Source organism: Capricornis sumatraensis, chromosome X (assembly GCF_032405125.1).
Source record: "Capricornis sumatraensis isolate serow.1 chromosome X, serow.2, whole genome shotgun sequence".
Lineage (NCBI taxonomy): Eukaryota > Metazoa > Chordata > Mammalia > Artiodactyla > Bovidae > Capricornis > Capricornis sumatraensis.
The window spans coordinates 100,193,196-100,211,571 of record NC_091092.1 but is presented as its reverse complement, the minus strand read 5'-3'; the positions used below and the strand labels follow the sequence as shown (position 1 = coordinate 100,211,571).

The 18,376-nt window shown below is 44.7% G+C and overlaps 1 protein-coding gene across 1 annotated transcript in view; it reads right to left on the bottom strand.

The window, feature by feature from the left end:
- The window catches only part of MAOB (monoamine oxidase B), a 120,988-nt gene extending 118,425 nt beyond the window's left edge, over nucleotides 1-2,563 (bottom strand). The window contains exon 1 of the mRNA XM_068962953.1: nucleotides 2,441-2,563. Within this exon, the coding sequence (XP_068819054.1) occupies nucleotides 2,441-2,486 (46 nt within the window). The 5' untranslated portion in view covers nucleotides 2,487-2,563. The remainder of the gene's footprint in view (nucleotides 1-2,440) is intronic.
- Between the last annotated feature and the right edge of the window lie 15,813 nt (nucleotides 2,564-18,376).

Below are 18,376 nucleotides of genomic sequence, written 5' to 3'. Positions count from 1 at the left end.
GATACTTTCTTCATCCAGTCTCCTGGTGAATTCATATCAATTCCTTAAGATCTACTTCACCATCCTTGTGAAATCTGCTTGGATATTCTCAGGCAGAGTTCAACATTCACCTAGAGGTCAACATTCACCTTTCCTATAACCTTCAGTAGGAGGTCCTATTGAAAGGTATATATCGTAGGTCATTAGTATCACTCGTTCACGACTCTGCCTCCCACATCAGCTTGTGAGTACCCCAGGGGCAATGGCTCTGACTAATTCATCTTTCCTTCCCTTTGGGATAGGATGCGGGACAGGAAGCAAATGTTCGTTGAATGAATGGATAATGAACTAATGAATGGACCTCTCTTGTGGCACCTACCACTTTCTACCTTGTATTGTCTTTGTCTGGATACCGCATCTCTTTTCCTAGACTGATAAATCTTCCGGGACAAGAAAAATGTGATCTAGCTTTGCATCATCAACCACAGCCTGCCCTAATGTGTACTGTTTGAATAAATGAGCAAAACTCTTGTAATCTCTTGTGTCATACATACATCAGACTTTGCAAAGCCATTTTCACACACATTGCTTCATCTACCTTTTAGATTGATGTTGTAATCTAGCTATGACTAGTTGGTGTTATCCTCACAAAGCAGATAAAGCAATTGAGTAAGGCCTTGGAACCCTGCTTTCTCAGTTTTTAGAATAATGCTTATTCCAGGTGACATTCTTGAGAAAAGGCAGATCTACTCACCAGCCCCTTGTTTGGAGAGTTTGGGAGCCAAAAGCAGAGATTCACCACTGCTGTAAAAAATAGCTAAACCCTTATCTATCTTTCCAGTATGAGTCTTACATGAATAATTTGAGTGAGAGTGAAGGTTTGAAGAATGAATCAGAAAAAACAAAATAAAGGGGGAAATGAAAAATTGGAACACGTTAGACATAGTTTGGGTAAGAAAAGGACTTTGAAGGTCTAGAAAGAGAGGTTTCCTCTTCTATAAGATGGGAGTGCTGTGCAAGGCAGCATGGACACACACCGAGTTCCTCTAGGAGAGATGATGTCTAAAATACTGAATGAAAATGGAATCTATAGAGCCAAAGCCCACCACAGCATGCTGTTGTACTTAAAGCATCTGTAGCCTTGTGCACAGAGCCTGGCATGGGTGAGCCCGGGGAGCGGGTGGGGGACCCGGAAAACAGAGGGATAGCCTGAGGTCTGACTCAAAGGTGAGGAAAGCTGGAATGGAGGCATGGCATCCAACATCCAGCACCTTGCTTTCTTCACCTGCCACAAGAGAATCTGAGGGCCTCTGACCTGCCCACCCCCCAGGGAGCAAGTTGGAGGCCGGCTCCTGATGTCTGGTTAGGGCACGTCTTAGTCAACACAGTGGTGGATTTTGGAGGTGTCCTCATTATTGCTCAAGTACCAGGAGGCCCTGGGGGTCGGACCAAAGCATTCTCAGGGGTCTGTGAGACAGGCTGTTCTGGAAGCATCACTTAATATTCCACTGACCCCTCCCCATAGGATCTGCCTGACTCTCTTCAGAGGGTGGGTTCCCCAGCTGACCCCATCCATCTTCTGGCGTCTGTTTCTCGAGGCCCAGTCCCACTTCCCTTCCTCGTGTCTATGAGGGTACTTTCTGTCCCCCATCCTTTCTAAGCCTTTTGGCCACCCTCCACTGAGTGTGGGGGTGGGGGGAGGAGAAGAAGGGGCAGAAGGAGAGGAGACATTCGACAAGAAGGCATTTGACAAGAAGGCCCTGCAGCCACAGGTAGACCCATGGCAATCGTGTAATCAGAAAGAATCGGGGTCAAAAGGGTCGATACCCCAGGGTCCAATCCCTTCTTTTTGAACCGGAAGCAGTTCAAGGTCGTTTTCCTGGTTCCAGAATAACAACACGTCGTGGTCCATGCCTGCTCCGGGTGAGGGTGTAGAGTGTCCAGGTCGGGCTGGAGCAAAAGGACTGACCTTTGCTTGGGGCAAGCGACTGACCTTTATGCCACCCCCTAGTGTCCCAGGGACGGGGGAGCCTGGTGGGCTGCCGTCTATGGGGTCGCACAGAGTCGAACACGACTGAAGTGACTTAGCAGCAGCAGTGAGTCTCTCCCCTGCCCGTTTTCTCACCACCACCACCCTCTCTCCCCGCCCCCCGGCGCTTTGAAAATTCCAGCAGTCTCAGGCTTGGCAGCTGTCCGGGGCAGAAGTTCAAAGTCTAGCCCCAGACCTTCAAAAGACATCCTCCGGCTTCTGTCCGGGGAGGGGAGGGGGGCCACCAAATCCTTCTCCCCCTGAGGGAGGATTCTGTGTGCGACGCTTGGGACCCTCTAGATCCCCTCCTGCGCACGGAGAGTCTAGGGGCTCCGGGGGACACCCCGCCGCACGGCCGCCCCGCGTGCCTCCCGGAGCGGCCACTTGTCGGAGCCCGGGGAGGGGGAAAGAGGGCGCGCAGCCGCCACTGACCTGAGATGCCGCCCCCCACCACGACCACGTCGCATTTGCTGCTCATGTTGCTCGCCCCTCTCCGGGCCACCCGGGTGCCAGCTGCTTCGGTGTCTGGATCTCGGCCCCCGCCCGCAGCGCTGCCCCCGCGCACTAGCGCCTCCGCCGAGCGCCTATATTGGCGGCCCAGGGCTCGGGTCGCGGAGCCCCGCCCGCCCGCCCGCCTACGCGCCGGCGGGGCTGGAGCGCACCGCCCCCGTTCCCGCCCGGAGGTCTGCGGCTCAAATCTGGGGAGGGTGGACGCCAGGGCAGAAAGGTTACCCAGGGCCCCCAAGAGTCCATCCCCGGGGCCACCACTCCCTGTTGGCCTTATGCGCTGCGCGGTATTTTCCCATCAGCTTCCCGGGTGCGCTGTTCAGCTCGGGGACTGGGAGGATGGCAGATCGGGATGTCCTCCTCCAGCGCCTCAAATGACTCCCTGGAATGGAGCAGTAGAGAAGGGCAAACATAATGTGAAGGCTTTTCTGGTACCAGGCACCGTCCTCAGCATTTTACATGCATAATTCCAGTTAAACCTTACAACAACCCATTTTATGGATGAGGAAAGTGAGATAAAGTCGTTAAGGAGGGGCAAAGACAAGAGAAAGACTCAGAAATAACAATTTCCTGAGGGCCAGGAAGATTCCAAGCCCTACCTTGATCTGCTACCCAGGATTGTCATTATCTTGGCATTGTACTTGAATGGGAAATAGATGGGGAGAGAACGAAAACAGTGACGGACTTTATTTTCTTGGGCTCGAAAGTCACTGCAGATGGTGACTGAAGCCATGAGATTAAAAGATGCTTGCTCCTTGGAAGAAAAGCTATGATCAACCTACACAGCATATTAAAAAGCAGAGACATTACTTTGCCAACAACAGTCCATCTAGTCAAAGCTATGGTTTTTCCGGTAGTCATGTATGGATGTGAGAGTTGGACCATATAGCTGAGTGCCGAAGAATTGATGCTTTTTCTTTTGTATAGCAGAGTTTTATTAAAGTATAAAAAGGGACAGAGAAAGCTTCTGACATAGACATCAGAAGGGGGACAGAGAGTGCCCCCTTCACTAGTGTTAGCAAGGGAGTTAGATACTTTTTAATTAATTATTACAATAAATCAAAAGAATGTCTCAAAGTTGTAAAGATCTTACTAGATCCACTCTCATAATTTACATTTTAAGATAACAGGATTAGCCAGAAGGTTCTCAGGAGGAGAAACTGTCCTCAAGCAGGATCCATTGTTGTTATATAATCCTTAGTACAGAGTTCAAACTGAGTTATTTGTTATGTAATCATCCGTTCCGGGCTTAAAGAAAAAAACATTTTACGTGACTAAGACTAAGGAATGTAGAGGGAAAAAAAAAAAAGATGTTTGCCCTTTCCTCCTCCTTGAGAATTCCAGACCCCTATCCTCCTCAAGAACCCCAGACCCCTTTCTCCTTGAGGACCCTGGACTTCTTGTCAACCTGGCTAGGAACTGACTCTCTCATTTCTCCCTTTTCTTTTAGGAGAATTATGTTGAAAAGGGAAAGGGAGATCGTTCTCATTCCATAACTACTTCCTGCTGTTGAAGGGCATCATCCCAAAATTGTTGAGGCAACATGTTCTCCTAAACCTCATATTGAGGGTTTCTGATCCAGAAGCCCCAAGTAATAGTTGGAGGAGGCTATGACACTCGTAGGAGCCTGGACAACCATTTGTAACCTAAAAGCCTTCACACAGTTAGAAATAAACCCCATTATATAGTTACAGATGTAAGGTGAAATAGTCATTAAATCAAGTTAAAACAGGAATGATGCTAAAGTTGAAACTCCAGTACTTTGACCACCTCATGTGAAGAGTTGACTCATTGGAAAAGACCTTGATGTTGGGAGGGATTGGGGGTAGGAGGAGAAGGGGACGACAGAGGATGAGATGTCTGGATGGCATCACTGACTAGATGGACGTGAGTCTGAGTGAACTCCGGGAGTTGGTGATGGACAGGGAGGCCTGGCGTGCTGCGATTCATGGGGTCGCAAAGAGTCGGACACAACTGAGCGACTGAACTGAACTGAACTGAAAACCTAATCAAAATTAAAAGTTACATTATGTCCATAGTTACATCAGTCCATCTTAAGATTGTTAGATGTCATCAGATCAAGAAGAGGTGTCACATATGATTGTTGTTGGTAAAGGTATTCGCAGAGCTGAAGAAAGTCCTTTCCTTGAAGTGGAGAAACCCACCATGGGAAGCCTTCAATTGATGAGGAGGTTGAAAAGCTGAAAGCTGACTCAAATAGTTAGTTCTAAGGTTTTAGGACAGTCCCTTCTTCTTAGGGGTAGTTCAAGCCCTCATTAAAGCTATAGGTAAAGCTTTAAACTGTCTTGTGTTTCCTGAATTAGCTTACACGGATGTCTTTTAATAATGTCATTAGCCTTTTCAACTTTTTCTGAAGATTGGGGTTTTCAGAAACAGTGTAAGTGATATTCTATTCCTAGAGCTTTCAATACCTCTTGAATTATAGCAGCTTTAAAAGTGGAGCATCTTTGCTCTGAACTTTAGAGTTTAAGATCCCACTTACATCAAGAGAAGTCAGTACAGTAAAATTTTGCCCATTAGTAAACTTATGAGCTTTAAGCATTAGCAAAACAATAGTAATAATCACCCTTAAGCAAGGTGGCCATAGCCTGTTGTTGTTGTTGTTGTTGTTGTTGTTTCCAGTAACAAACAAACTCTGATCCTGTGGGCAAGCTCAAAGTGGGAGCCTGCAAGAGAACAGTTTGAAGAGCCTTAAAAGCCTTTTGAGTCTCTGGGGACCAAACCAGCTAGTGGGTTTGCACCTGCTGAGTCTCAGTTATAAGTTCATATAAAGGCTGGACAAGTCCCTATAACCTGGAATCCAAATGCGGCAATAGTCTGTAATGCCCAAGAATCCTCTCAATTGTTTTAAAATCATAGGTAGAGGATGATCTAATATAGGTTTAACTCTAGAAAGCATCCTTCAAATAAATGATTGAAAAATATTTGGCTTGTTTAGGAATTTCAGACAATAAAGTGTAAGGATTAGACACTTATTATTTGTATATCTTGAACAAGTCTCCACTTATCATTTGACTTTTTTACACCCCAAATAGGAGTGTTGTATGGACTGTTACAGGGAATTAATAACCCCTGTTCCTTTAAATTTTCAATGATTGGTTTTAACCTTTCCTTAACACTTCAGGCTTTAATGGATACTGCTTTTAATGTGAAAATAAGTGAGGATCATTGAGCTTGATAACAACAGAAACAGTATTTTGTGCTTGACCCACAGTTTTTCCATCAGCCCACACTTTAGGATTTAAATTTTGTTCAATTAAAAGAGCAGGTTCCATATTTATGAAAACAGAGGCCTGGACCTTGCTCAGTATATCCCTACCCAGAAGGGATGAGGGAGACTCTGGCAAGGTTAGAAACTTGAGAAAATAGCACAGAGTCCCAATTTCAGGTTAAAGGATGACTGAAATAATAGCATTTGGGTTGTCCAGACAGCCTCATTATGGTAGTGGATCAGGAGGAAAGCAAACCAGGGGCTTCAGTGAGCAGAAAGTTGCCCCAGTGTCCAAAAGAAAATCGACGGGGCCCTGATAGGCCCTCCACAGTTATTAATACCTGGAGTTCCTCAGGTGTTATTAGAATAAGGGCTTGTGTGGGGACCCCTGGGCACCTTCAGTCCCAATTGTCTTGAGATTCCACCTTTGGGGCCTACACCTCGGAGGGCAGTCTCTTCTCCAGTATGGTCCTTTGCAGACTTGACATGGAGCCAGGGGCAGCTTATAGATGCCTGAGGGCAATCTTGCTTGAGATGCCCCCTTTTTCCACAGTAATAACAAGTCCATCCCTTTTCAACTGGGTTCCTCTGGACATTTTTCCTCAGGCTGTTTCAGATCAGATCTAACTGTCATTGTTGGGGCTTCAGTCTTTTGTCTGGTTCTTTTTTCCTCCTTGTTTTCTCTACCATAATATACTGTCTGGGCCAGCTATAACAGTTTTTTTAAAGACTGATTTGGTCCAAACTCTTGTTTTTGTAACGTACAGCAAGTATTTGGAGCCAACTGAGTGATCTATCTTTTAAGATCATTTCTCCCTCTGAACTTTTGGGATCAACATCAGTAAACTTGCAGAGAGCCTCATGTAGTCTCCCTAGGCATTTACCAGGAGTTTCTTCTCTCCCTGTTCTATGTTAACCAACTTAGCATAGTCTAAAGCCTCAGGATGTGCACTCACGTGAGTCCTTCAAGACTACACCTGACAAACTGGCTCGTTATAGGAACTGCTTGGCTCCCAGTAGGGAGGAGGACTATTTTGTGTTTCCTCTTTCCCCTTATCTCACGTTCAAGCCATTCATCTCCAAAAGTAGTAGCTTCTCCCAAAACTCAAGTTTTCGAGTCAGGAGTCAGTGTCTGTCCCAAGTAAGTATCTCTCCAAGTAAGGTCATAATGTAAAGTTAGCACCGTAAAGTCTCTGTGTACTTTTTGGATCCTGTCGATAGTCTCGACCATAATATTTCTACTGAGACTGGGGCAACCCCTCCTGGAAGGGTGCCCTTATTCTCAGTCTGTTCAGTCGGGAGCCCCAGATACAGGGGCAAAGTAAGAGAACAGGAGGCTGCTGAAGGTTTCACACCCAAATTTGCATCCTAAAGACATAAGTCTTGCATGTCTCACAGAGAAATAAAGAGCAACACATATGGCACTTGTACCCATTTCTCTTGTTTTCTACAGAACTGGTCTAGTTGTAAAACAGGAATAACTGAGATCCTTCAACAGGTCAGCATTCCCCATCTTCCAAAGGATATCGTGGCCATTCAGTATCACAGAAGATCAGGCGTGTCTTTTTAAATTCTGGGGATCAAACTTGTCCCAGTTTTTTTTTAATACATTGTAAAAGAGTGGTTCTGAAACTATTAGCTCCCATCTGTAAGAGACAGAAAAGTGGCATCCACAGCTGTGGCTTCTTTCCACCAGAGGCATCCCTCCCTGCTCTACATGGGGGTGGAGACAGACTTTCCACTGAAGCTTTCGTCCCTGGTTGGACTTAGTCTGTCCCTTACTGATGCAGGCGCCTTACTTGTCCCTCTCAGTTCTACCATCGAGGCAGGGTGGAGATGCCCCAGAGGTAGACCTGATGGCATCCCAAATTGATTTAGTTTCATACCACCAAGACCTTCAATTTGATTTGTTCTTTTCTCTGATGCCACCCAGAGTGTAACAGAGTAGATTTCCCAGAAATGTTTCCTAAGCCAGGCCTACTAGGGGAAGCATCCATCTTTATGTGTGTCTGTGAACATTCCTGAGTACTGGGTACTCAGTACTGGGTACTCAGTACTGACCACAGTAGAAGTGGGGAGTCATAAAGAGATGAACAACAACCAAGATGTCCCTTCTCTGAGAGTTGCCACACCAGTATATGTGATAGCAAAAGAATTAGTGAAGGGTCATCCATGGAGGAAAAAGTGATTTTTCATCCTCAAACTATTAGCGCCAATCCTTTCAGTTCATTTCCACAGATTTCACAAAAGGATTATCTAAGGAGTTGAGACAAATGCCACCAGAGAGCCTCCTCTGATCCACTAACAGCACCACCAAGGGAAGAAGCCAGCTGTACCTCCAATCTGGAATTCTCCACCTATGTTCTTAGAAACCTCATGCTCTCTAGCAGTGCGTCCATCCATATAGTTTGGAGGCACAGCTATGACAAGGACTCACTTTCAGGTCACTGGCCCCTGAGGTAGGCAGCCAAGAGAAATGCTGCTGAAGCTAGAATTCCACCTCATTCCCAAACATGCTCCTAGCAAGTCCGGGTGTCACATAACTATTCCAAGCTTGAGGTCTAAGAAAAAGTACACAGTAATGGCATGGATCACAAGTTCCTCAGAAATCTATGATCTGACGGATTTGGTTAGTACTTCTAATTCCCCACACAATTATGAAATGGTCAAAGAGACCAGGAAAAGATGACCAAGAAAGGAAAGTCCACTTGCTTTGCCCATTTCTGGCTGCTCCCCCCACAGGGATGTTGGGGGTCTCTTGGCATTGGCAGGTCTGTATAAACCCCCAACAAGGCTCCCCTTTTTGGGACTGCCTTCAGTTATTAGGAGGGCTTCCCTTGTAGCTCAGTTGGTAAAGAATCTGCCTGCAGTGCAGAACACCCGGGTTCAGTTCTTGGGTTGGGAAGATCCCCTGGAGAAGGAAATGGCAACCCACTCCAGTATCCTTGCCTGGAAAATCTCATGGACAGAAGGCTGCAGTCCACGGGGTCGCAAAGATTCAGGCACGACTGAGCAACTAACACTTACTCAGTCATTAGAAGGCACTGCAAAACCGCAGAGCAGGACTCATCACTTGCTTCACGCAGGGCATGTTATTCATTCACACAAGCACACTGTAGAGTTAGTAAAGTAAAGCAGAAAAATGCATATACTGAGAAAGCAGAGAGGCTAGAGCTCTGAGTGTTCTTACCTTGTCCTGAAGACCCCAGATAAGCCCCCAAGATGATATCTTATGGTGAACGGTTTCCGATTTGTGATCTCCGAAGAAGATTTAACTTCAGGACAGGGACCAGGCTTGATCACTCAAGAGCTTTTGTATAGCAGAGTTTTATTAAAGCATAAAAAGAGACAGAAAGCTTCTGACATAGACATCAGAAGGGGGACAGAGAGTGTCCCAAATTGATGCTTTTGAACTGTGATATTGGAGAAGACTCTTGAGAGTCCCTTGGACTGCAAAGAGATCCAACCAGTCCATCCTAAAGGAAATCAGTCCTGAATATGCATTGGAAGGACTGATGCTGAAGCTGAAACTCCAATACTTTGGCCACCTGATGCGAAAACCTGACTCACTAGAAAAGACACTGATGCTTGGAAAGATTGAAGGCAAGAGGAGAAGGGGATGATAGAGAATGAGATGGTTGGACGGCATCACCGACTGGATGGACATGAGTTTGAGTAAGCTCCAGGAGTTGGTGATGGACGGGGAAGCCTGGCATGCTGCATTCCATGGGGTTGCAAAGAGTCAGACATGACTGAGCAACAGAACTGAACTGAACTGAACTGAACTTGAATGGGATCCTTAATCCTGCTCATGGGCTTCCCAGGTGGTTCGGTGGAAAAGAATCCACCTGCCAGTGTAGGAGACACATGAGACATGGGTTTGATCCCTGGGTTGGGGAGATCCCCTGGAAAAGGAAATGGCAACCCACCCCAGCATTCTTGCCTGGAGAATCCCATGGACAGAGGAGTCTGGCGGGCTACAGTCCACGGGGTTGCAAAGAGTCGGACACAATTGAAGCGACTGAGCATGGCACAAACCCCGCTCATCCTCCTTCTGGATACCCACTCTGTCCCCATTCTCCCTGCCCTGAAGCCCCCAGTGAACTCACGCAGGCTCTTGCCTAGTATTGCAAATGCAACACATAAAGGTTATCTTAAAATTCTCATGTTTGCAAGTGATCAAAACAGACAACCGCTCCCGGAGCAACCCAGTGTGTCCCCTCTGGGAGCTGCTGAGGCAGGAGCCCAGGAAATTGGTGATGTCCAGGCAAGACTTTGGAGGGGCACAGTGGAATTCAGAGCCTGCCCTGAAGCAGCAAGGGGGAATTAGCTATGAGCCTGGGATATGCCAAAGTAGGGTGATTCAGCAAGATGACAGGTGTTTAAGCTGAAGTAGTAAAATAGAGGTTTTCAGTGGTTTCAAGTGGTTTTCAGACCACTTGAAAAGCCACCTTGAGAACCAAAAACAGAAAGAAGCAGTGTAGGGTGGCTTTTCAAGAACTAATTGAGAAGTTCTTCTGTTCAGAATAGGGAAGCTGGGGGCCTGGTAAGGGGCTGGCTCCAGGTCTGGTGAATTGATGAGAGCCTGAAGTGAGCCCCTATCTTATCACACCCCAGTCCCTATATCCACTTGCTGCCAAAGAATCCTGAGTTTCTTCTGACCTCAGACTTGCTGTTGTTCACTTGTTCAGTCGTGTGTCTCTTTGCGACCCCATGGACTCTAGCACATCAGGCTTCCCTGTCCTTCAGTAATCCCTGGATTTTGCTCAAACTCATGTCAATTGAGTCAGTGATGCCATCCAACCATCTCATCCTCTGTCATCCCCTTTTCCTCCTGCCCTCAATCTTTCCAGCATCAGGGTCTTTTCAAATGAGTCAGCTCTTTACATCAGGTGGCCAAAGTATTGGAGCTTCAGCTTCAGCATCAGTCCTTCCAATGAATATTCAGGGTTGATTTCCTTTAGGATGGACTGGTTTGATCTCCTTGCTGTCCAAGAGACTCTCAAGATTCTTCTCCAACACCACAGTTCGAAAGCATTAATAACAACAGTGAAATATTAACAAGGAATAAAATTGTGGGAAGCATTGTATGTATGTGTGTGTGCAAGCATGTTTCTCTTCCCAAGTAGATAATAAATTCCTACAGGAAGAGATCATGTGTTATCTTTTATTCATCCATTCCAAAACAATTTGTTGAGCACCAACTTTGCGTCAGTCACTGTTATGCTAATCCTGGTGCTGCTGCTAAGCCACTTCAGTCGTGTTCAACTCTGTGTGACCCCATAGACGACAGCCCACCAGGCTCCCCCGTCCCTGGGTTTCTCCAGGCAAGAACACTGGAGTGGGTTGCCATTTCCTTCTCCAATGCATGAAAGTGAAAAGTGAAATTGAAGTCGCTCAGTTGTGTCCAACCCTCAGCGACGCCATGGACTGCAGCCTTCCAGGCTCCTCCATCCATGAGATTTTCCAGGCAAGAGTACTGGAGTGGGGTGCCATTGCCTTCTCCAATGCTAATCCTAGGAAAAACCAAATATGAAAACAGACAATTACCATGAGCCTAATTCATGTTCTAATAGATATGATCCTCAGCATCTATAACCAAGAAGCACAGAAGAATGCTGTTTGCCCTGAGCAGTGTTTATCTGCCTTTTCCAACTTGATGAAATCTGTGTTTCTTTCATCAATTAAAATGAACTTACTTTCTTTTCATTTTTTTATTAGAAGCCTGCCAAAGAGATAAACTGTCCTTATTACTTCTTTCTTGCTGTCTGACTTTTCATTAACAGATATCTCAGTGAGTCTCCTATGATGCTACAGGAGGTTTCAATAAAGAGGCAGACTGTGCAGAGCAGAATTCACCAGATATTATCTACGTTGTACATTTCACTTTTTTTGAATGCTGAAAGCTTGACAAGGGATAGAAAATTTGTTTTAAAATTAGATCCTCTAGAGTTCACCAGTTTCTTTTCCCCAACTTCTCTGTTAATCTTTTTCTGAAACATAGATGAAAGGGTCTCAGCCATGCCTTCTCTGTAACAATGTTAAATAAGAATTTTAACAACTTTTAGCAATGGTTAAATGTTATAGGACCTCCGGTTCTGCCCAGTGAAAAATCTGTCATCAATTTGGATCCTAATCTGAGAGTGTCCAAATCCTCTCCTTGGGGACAACAAAAAGGCAGTAAGGAAACTTTCATTGGGCCAAAACCTTACTTTTGGCTTCAAGGACTTACTTTAGAGGGGAATCATATACTCAAACAGCCAGAGAGTCAAGGGAGTGCAGCTGTAATCCAAATCAAAGCACTTCATGGGGCATTGGGCTACAAGCTTGAGATCCAACTCAAAAATCCAAACGCTGGTTTAAGATGCCAAAGGCCAAGGGACTGGTCACGAACTGGATCAAAGTACAGTTGGCAGGGTACAAGGCAAAAAACAGGTGGGTCTGCATGACTTCCCTTAACAGGCCGGCAGTGAGATGGATGCTCTGAGCTGGCCCATCGACACAAGATTGAGAGGGAAGAGAAAAGACTCTTCCTGCTTAAAGAACCGCAGGATGGCTCTTTCCTCCATGACCTTATTGCCACAACAGAGAAGGATGGGACAAAGAGGCACAACAGACAGAGGCAGGCCCCAGAACACGTGGCCTCAGGCCAAAGCTACCAAGCAATAAGGCTTCAGAAAGACAGAGGTAATATCTAGACATGTTGCAGAGTCTGATGAAGAAAAACAACTCTTACCTGCAACCTAAGTGCTAAACCAACTGGACCAAAGTGATTTTTTTTTAACAGTGACTGTATGTCGAGACTATTTCCAGAAATCATAATAAAGTTTCCTAAACAAGGGTGATAATCAGAAAACAAGGATTGTAGGGGAGCCACAGAGGAAGAACAAACTGCAAAATATTCAGCTCAGGAAAAAGAGAAGCTCAGAACGTTTCCCAAGAACACAGTTAAGCGTTTTCACCAATTCTTTGGGGGAAGAAGAAATCAGAAATGAGTATTAGAGCCCCAACACTCCAATAACTATTAGAGTATTGTTTTATATATGCTAGCTATTGGTTATTCAATAAAGTTATTTTCAATTAATTATTCTTTATATGATTCTCATTTCATACTGTGAGGTCATGGATGCAGAATGAACACTGGCTATCTTTATGTAGTGCTGCATTAAGTAATCTCTCCATGCTTTCATTTTTTTTTTTCAGTATGTACTTATTTGACTACACCAGCTCTTAGTTGCAACATACAGGATCTCTAGTTGTTGGTGGCATGTGGGTTCTAGCTCCCTGACCAAGGATTGAACTCAGGCCCCCTGCATTGGGAGTGCAGAGTATTAGCCACTGGACCACCAGGAAAGCCCACCATGTTTTCTTATAAATAAGACGTTTGTGTTACTTATAAGAAATGGACTCCAGAGGACGATTGCAATCAAGTCTGGCAACCATGGTAATTAGATGAGAAGAAGAGCTGCCCTTATGGATGGCTACCACAGCAAGACATGTTCCTGGTGGGGACAGTTACACATTACAAAATGATGTTAATAGCTGAGGTTTGCATTGACTTGAACTCTTCTCAGTAGTAGACATTCACTCATTATGAAATGATTGAAATCAATGTATTAAAGAAGGAAAAAATATTCTTCACTATGGATGCTGTGACTTTTAGGGATTTAAACTATGAATAACTGTAAAGATAAGTGAAGCAGGAATTGGGCAAACTACTGCAAAAACCTGAACTGTATTACAAAGGGTAGAAAACCTGAGCATACCTCTGACATATAACCTATAGTGGTGTTGGAGAAGACTCTTGAGAGTCCCTTGGACTGCAAGGAGATCCAACCAGTCCATTCTGAAGGAGATCAACCCTGGGATTTCTTTGGAAGGAATGATGCTAAAGTTGAAACTCCAGTACTTTGGCCACCTCATGCGAAGAGTTGACTCATTGGAAAAGACTCTGATGCTGGGAGGGATTGGGGGCAGGAGGAGAAGGGGACGACAGAAGATGAGATGGCTGGATGGCATCACTGACTTGATGGACATGAATCTGAGTGAACTCTGGGAGTTGGTGATGGACAGGGAGGCCTGGCGTGCTGTGATTCATGAGGTCACAAAGAGTCAGACACAACTGAGCGACTGAACTGGACTGTACTGAACTGAACTGAATATATTGATTATAATAATAGAACTACATATTGCTGTTTTAGTTGCTCAGTTGTGTCTGACTCTTTTGCAACTCCATGGGCTGTAGCCCACCAGGTTCCTCTATCCATGGGATTTCTCCAGGCAAGAATACTGGAGTGGGTTGCCAGTTCCATCTCCAGGGTGTCTTCCTGACCCAGGGGTCAAACTCACATCCCTTGAGTCTCCTGTGTTGGCAGGCAGATTCTTTACTGCTGAGCCACCTGGGAAGCCCAGAGCTATATATTACTTATACATATGTTAATGTAGTCTATATTAATTAATTATGTATTATAACTATTCACATACAATAATATATCTTAGGTAGATATAACACAAGTCATTAAAATGGGTGTTTGACAGCTCACACTGAGATCCTCTTGTCTGTGGCAGATTGCAGAGCTGCAGCTGAGGATGTAGAGGCAAAGCTGAGCTCTACAGAAGATGTGCATAACATCATCATGTTTTTAAATTCAGGCACCCACATCTACAAGGAAGAAAAATATTCCACATGAGAGGGAAAACTAGAGACACTGCAGGAAGTTGCTGTCCTTCAGGAATATAGTGGTATCATACTGAGACCGAGATAATTTTCTTCAAGGACAGAGAGTAAAGCATGAGGCTGAGGGTACCATGTCTAATCCCACAGGATTGAGGAGTCTGTGCTCACAGATCAAGTCACATCCTACAGCCTGGGTCATGGTCTAGATTATTAAGGAAGCAGACTCTGAAATAGAGGTGTTCAAAGATAAACTTTGGCCACCTCATGTGAAGAGTTGGCTCATTGGAAAAGACCCTGATGCTGGGAGGGATTGGGGGTAGGAGGAGAAGGGGACAACCGAGGATGAGATGGCTGGATGGCATCACTGACTCGATGGACGTGAATCTGAGTGAACTCCGGGAGTTGGTGATGAACAGGGAGGCCTGGCGTGCTGCGATTCATGGGGTCGCAAAGAGTCAGACACGACTGAGCGACTGAACTGAACTGAACTGAAAGATAAACCGAGGAACATTAAAAGTTACAGGAGTTTATTTGAGCAACAATCTTTTCCAGTGGTGTGCTTAGTCACTCAGTCATGTCTGACTCTTTGCGACCCCGTGGATTGTAGCCCTTCAGGCTCCTCTGTCCACGGGAATTCTCCAGGCCAGAATACTGGAGTGGGTTGCCATTTCCTCCTCCGGGGGATCTTCCTGACCCAGGGATCAAACCCAGGTCTCCTGCATTGCAGGCGGATTGTTTACCATCTGAGCCACCAGGGAAGCCAAACTGAAAGTGATTGAAGGCATTCAGTGCTAAAGGCAAGGCTTTTTCACACAGCAGAGAAGAAAGCAAAGCAAGGAAATCATTCAATTAGCTAGAGATTAAGTTGCCTATCTGGGAAAACCTAGTTGGCTGTTTATGACTGGTTGTTCCTAAGTTTCCATTTCTCAGATACATGTGCATGAACTGGGTTAGGTATCAGTTTGCTCACATAGGCTAGCAAAGCATCAGAGTGTTTAACCACTTTGACTGAGGTTAGCGAGCAGGAGATTTATTAGGGAGTGCTCTCAGGATCTAGGATCCCTGAAGGGAAAGGAAGGGAGCAGGAAGCTGAAGAAGTTGACCTGTAATTCAGTCCCACTGGAAGATTTGGCCAACTGCTCAGGGAATTCTGGGACTGGACCGCCCCTATAGACTTGTGTCTCCTTGGAGCAGGCCTCTGAACTCTTGCCTTGATTCTCTGCTGGTTTTGGGCTGCCTGGGGATGGTGCCATGAGTTTTGACAGCTGAGGCAACCCCTAAAGGAGGCTGACAGATTTTACTGGGATCTGTTAAATTTATAAAATTAACTTGGGAAAAACCAATATTTCCCTGACACTGACTCTTTTTATCCAAGCACATGAAATATTTTTCTACTCAATCAAGTATAATTTTGTGTATTTCCAAACTGTTTTGTAATTTTTTTCACATAGGTTTTCGACATATGGTGTTAATTTTATGTCTAGATTTTTTTCTATTGTGAATAAGGTCTTTGGTTTTATTATATCTTTGAATATTCCATTTCTATTGTTTTATTGAGATTTTGCATGTGTGCTAAGTCACTTCAGTTATGTCTGACTCTTTGTGACCCTATGGACTGTAGCCTGCCAGGCTCCTCTGTCCATGGGATTTCCTGGGCAAGAATACTGGAGTGGGTTGCCATGCCCTCCTCCAGGGGTTCCGAGCCCAGGGATTGAACCTGCATCTCCTGCACTGGCAGGCAGATTCTTTACCACTGAACCACCTGGGAAGCCCTCACCTCTACCATGTGCTGTGCTTAGTTGCTTCAGTTGTGTCTGACTCTGCAACCCCATGAACTGTAACCCACCAGGATCCTCTGTCCATGGGGATTCTCCAGGCAAGAATACTGGAGTGGGTTGCCATGCCCTCCTCTAGGGGTTTTTTCCAGCCCAGGGATTGAACCTGCATCTCCTATATCTCCTGCATTGGCGGGAGGATTCTTTACCACTGAGCCACCTGAGAAACACTGTATCTTATTCCTCATCAACTATTCAATGTATTTCCCTTACGATGTACAACAGGATGGACTCATGGATTCTTATTTTATTCAATAGATTCTAATCCACTACTATATTTATTTTGATGTTCAAATTGTCTGTGAATTGGGGTGCCCCTTCAAGCTGACTTCTTTGTCTTTCTGATATGTCACCCCAAAGATGGAGCTATTAATAAATGGCATTTAAATAACTAGATAGCCATAAAGCAAAAGATAAAATTGAATACATATCTCACATTATATACCAGGATATATTCTAAATAGATCAGCAATTTAAATGTAAATGATTAGACTATGCTGCTACTGCTGCTAAGTCACTTCAGTCATGTCCAACTCTGTGCGACCCCATAGACGGCAGCCCAACAGGCTCCTCTGTCCCTGGGATTCTCCAGGCAAGAACACTGGAGTGGGTTGCCATTTCCTTCTCCAATGCATGAAAGTGAGAAGTGAAAGTGAAGTCGCTCAGTCATGTCCGACTCTTAGCGACCCCATGGACTGCAGCCTACCAGGCTCCTCCATCCATGGGATTTTCCAGGCAAGAGTACTGGAGTGGGGTGCCATTGCCTTCTCCAGATTAGACTATACAAGTGCTCAAAAAAATACTTTATAAACTAGGAGTAGGGAAAACTTTTCTAACAATGACTCAGATACAATAATATTAAGAGAAAAGATGGGAAAATGTCCTATGCTGAAGCCCTTTCTTCATTGTGATGATATTTAAGTGTAGGGCTTTTGGGAGGTAGTTTGGTTTAGACAAGGTCATGAGGGTGGGGCCCTAATGACAGGATTAGTGCCTTCATTAGAAAGAGACACCAAAACCCTCTAGTGCTCTCTCTCTCTCACTCTCCCCTGCCCACTTCCTATGCCAAGTGAGAAGGCAGAGGGAATGAAAAGGTGGCCAAGTACAAGGCGAGAAGCCTGGCTACAACTCGACCAGCTTGGCGTGCTGATCTCAGATTTCCAAGCCTCCAAAATGAGAAATTTCTGTTGTTTAAGCCACCGAGTGTATGATACTTTGTTATGGCAGATTAATGCACAATGTCAGGATTTTTCTTTCTCCTCTACTCTTAGCCCTTTTCAGGTACCTTCTTCTGAGTTGTTTGGCTGAAGCCCCATGTACCTTCGGTGTTACTGCTGCTTGCTTTGATGAAGTCTCTTATCCTACTAGAAATAGTGTGTTTTCTCTTTCAGCAAATCAAATGACCCATTAGCTCTTCCTTGACATACCTTACACCCATAAAAAACCTTGCAGTAGAAACATCTTCAAATTTTACTAATACTGTGATTTCTCTAATAAAAAGCTTGACTTTAGGTAGATATTTTGGAGGTGTTTGCTTTAAATTGGAAAATGTTAGCTGAAAGCATTTGTATGACAAAGCCAACAAAGCTCAACTAAGTCCTTTACATATTTTCTGAAAGAAACTACGTGACAAAGACCATGATCTCTCTTTGGTTCTTTGTGTATCACTTGGAAGCAGCTCTCTATCCCAAAGTCCTAAACCACAGTCTCATATTCTGCATATTATTAACTAGTTACTCACAGATATCCAGCCATCTGAAGTATAATTATTATTATACTATGAATCCCAGAAGACTCTGAAATTCTGGAATGTTTTCTAAATTGTCCAGTGAAGAGATTAAATTGTGCTCACTATAAAAGAAACAAGAGATTCAACCAAATGCAATGTGTAGACTTGTTTGGATCTTGATTAGAGTAAACCAATTATATCTAGGGGACAGATGGAGAAATTTGACTATGGATTGGCTGCTAGATTATATTAAGCAATTATTGTTCATTTTGATATATGTGATAAGGGCATAGTGGTTATATAAAAATACCTTATCAATTAGAGATGTATACTAAATTTTTAGAGTGTAAAACAATGTAATATTTAAGATTTGCTTTAAAATACACTA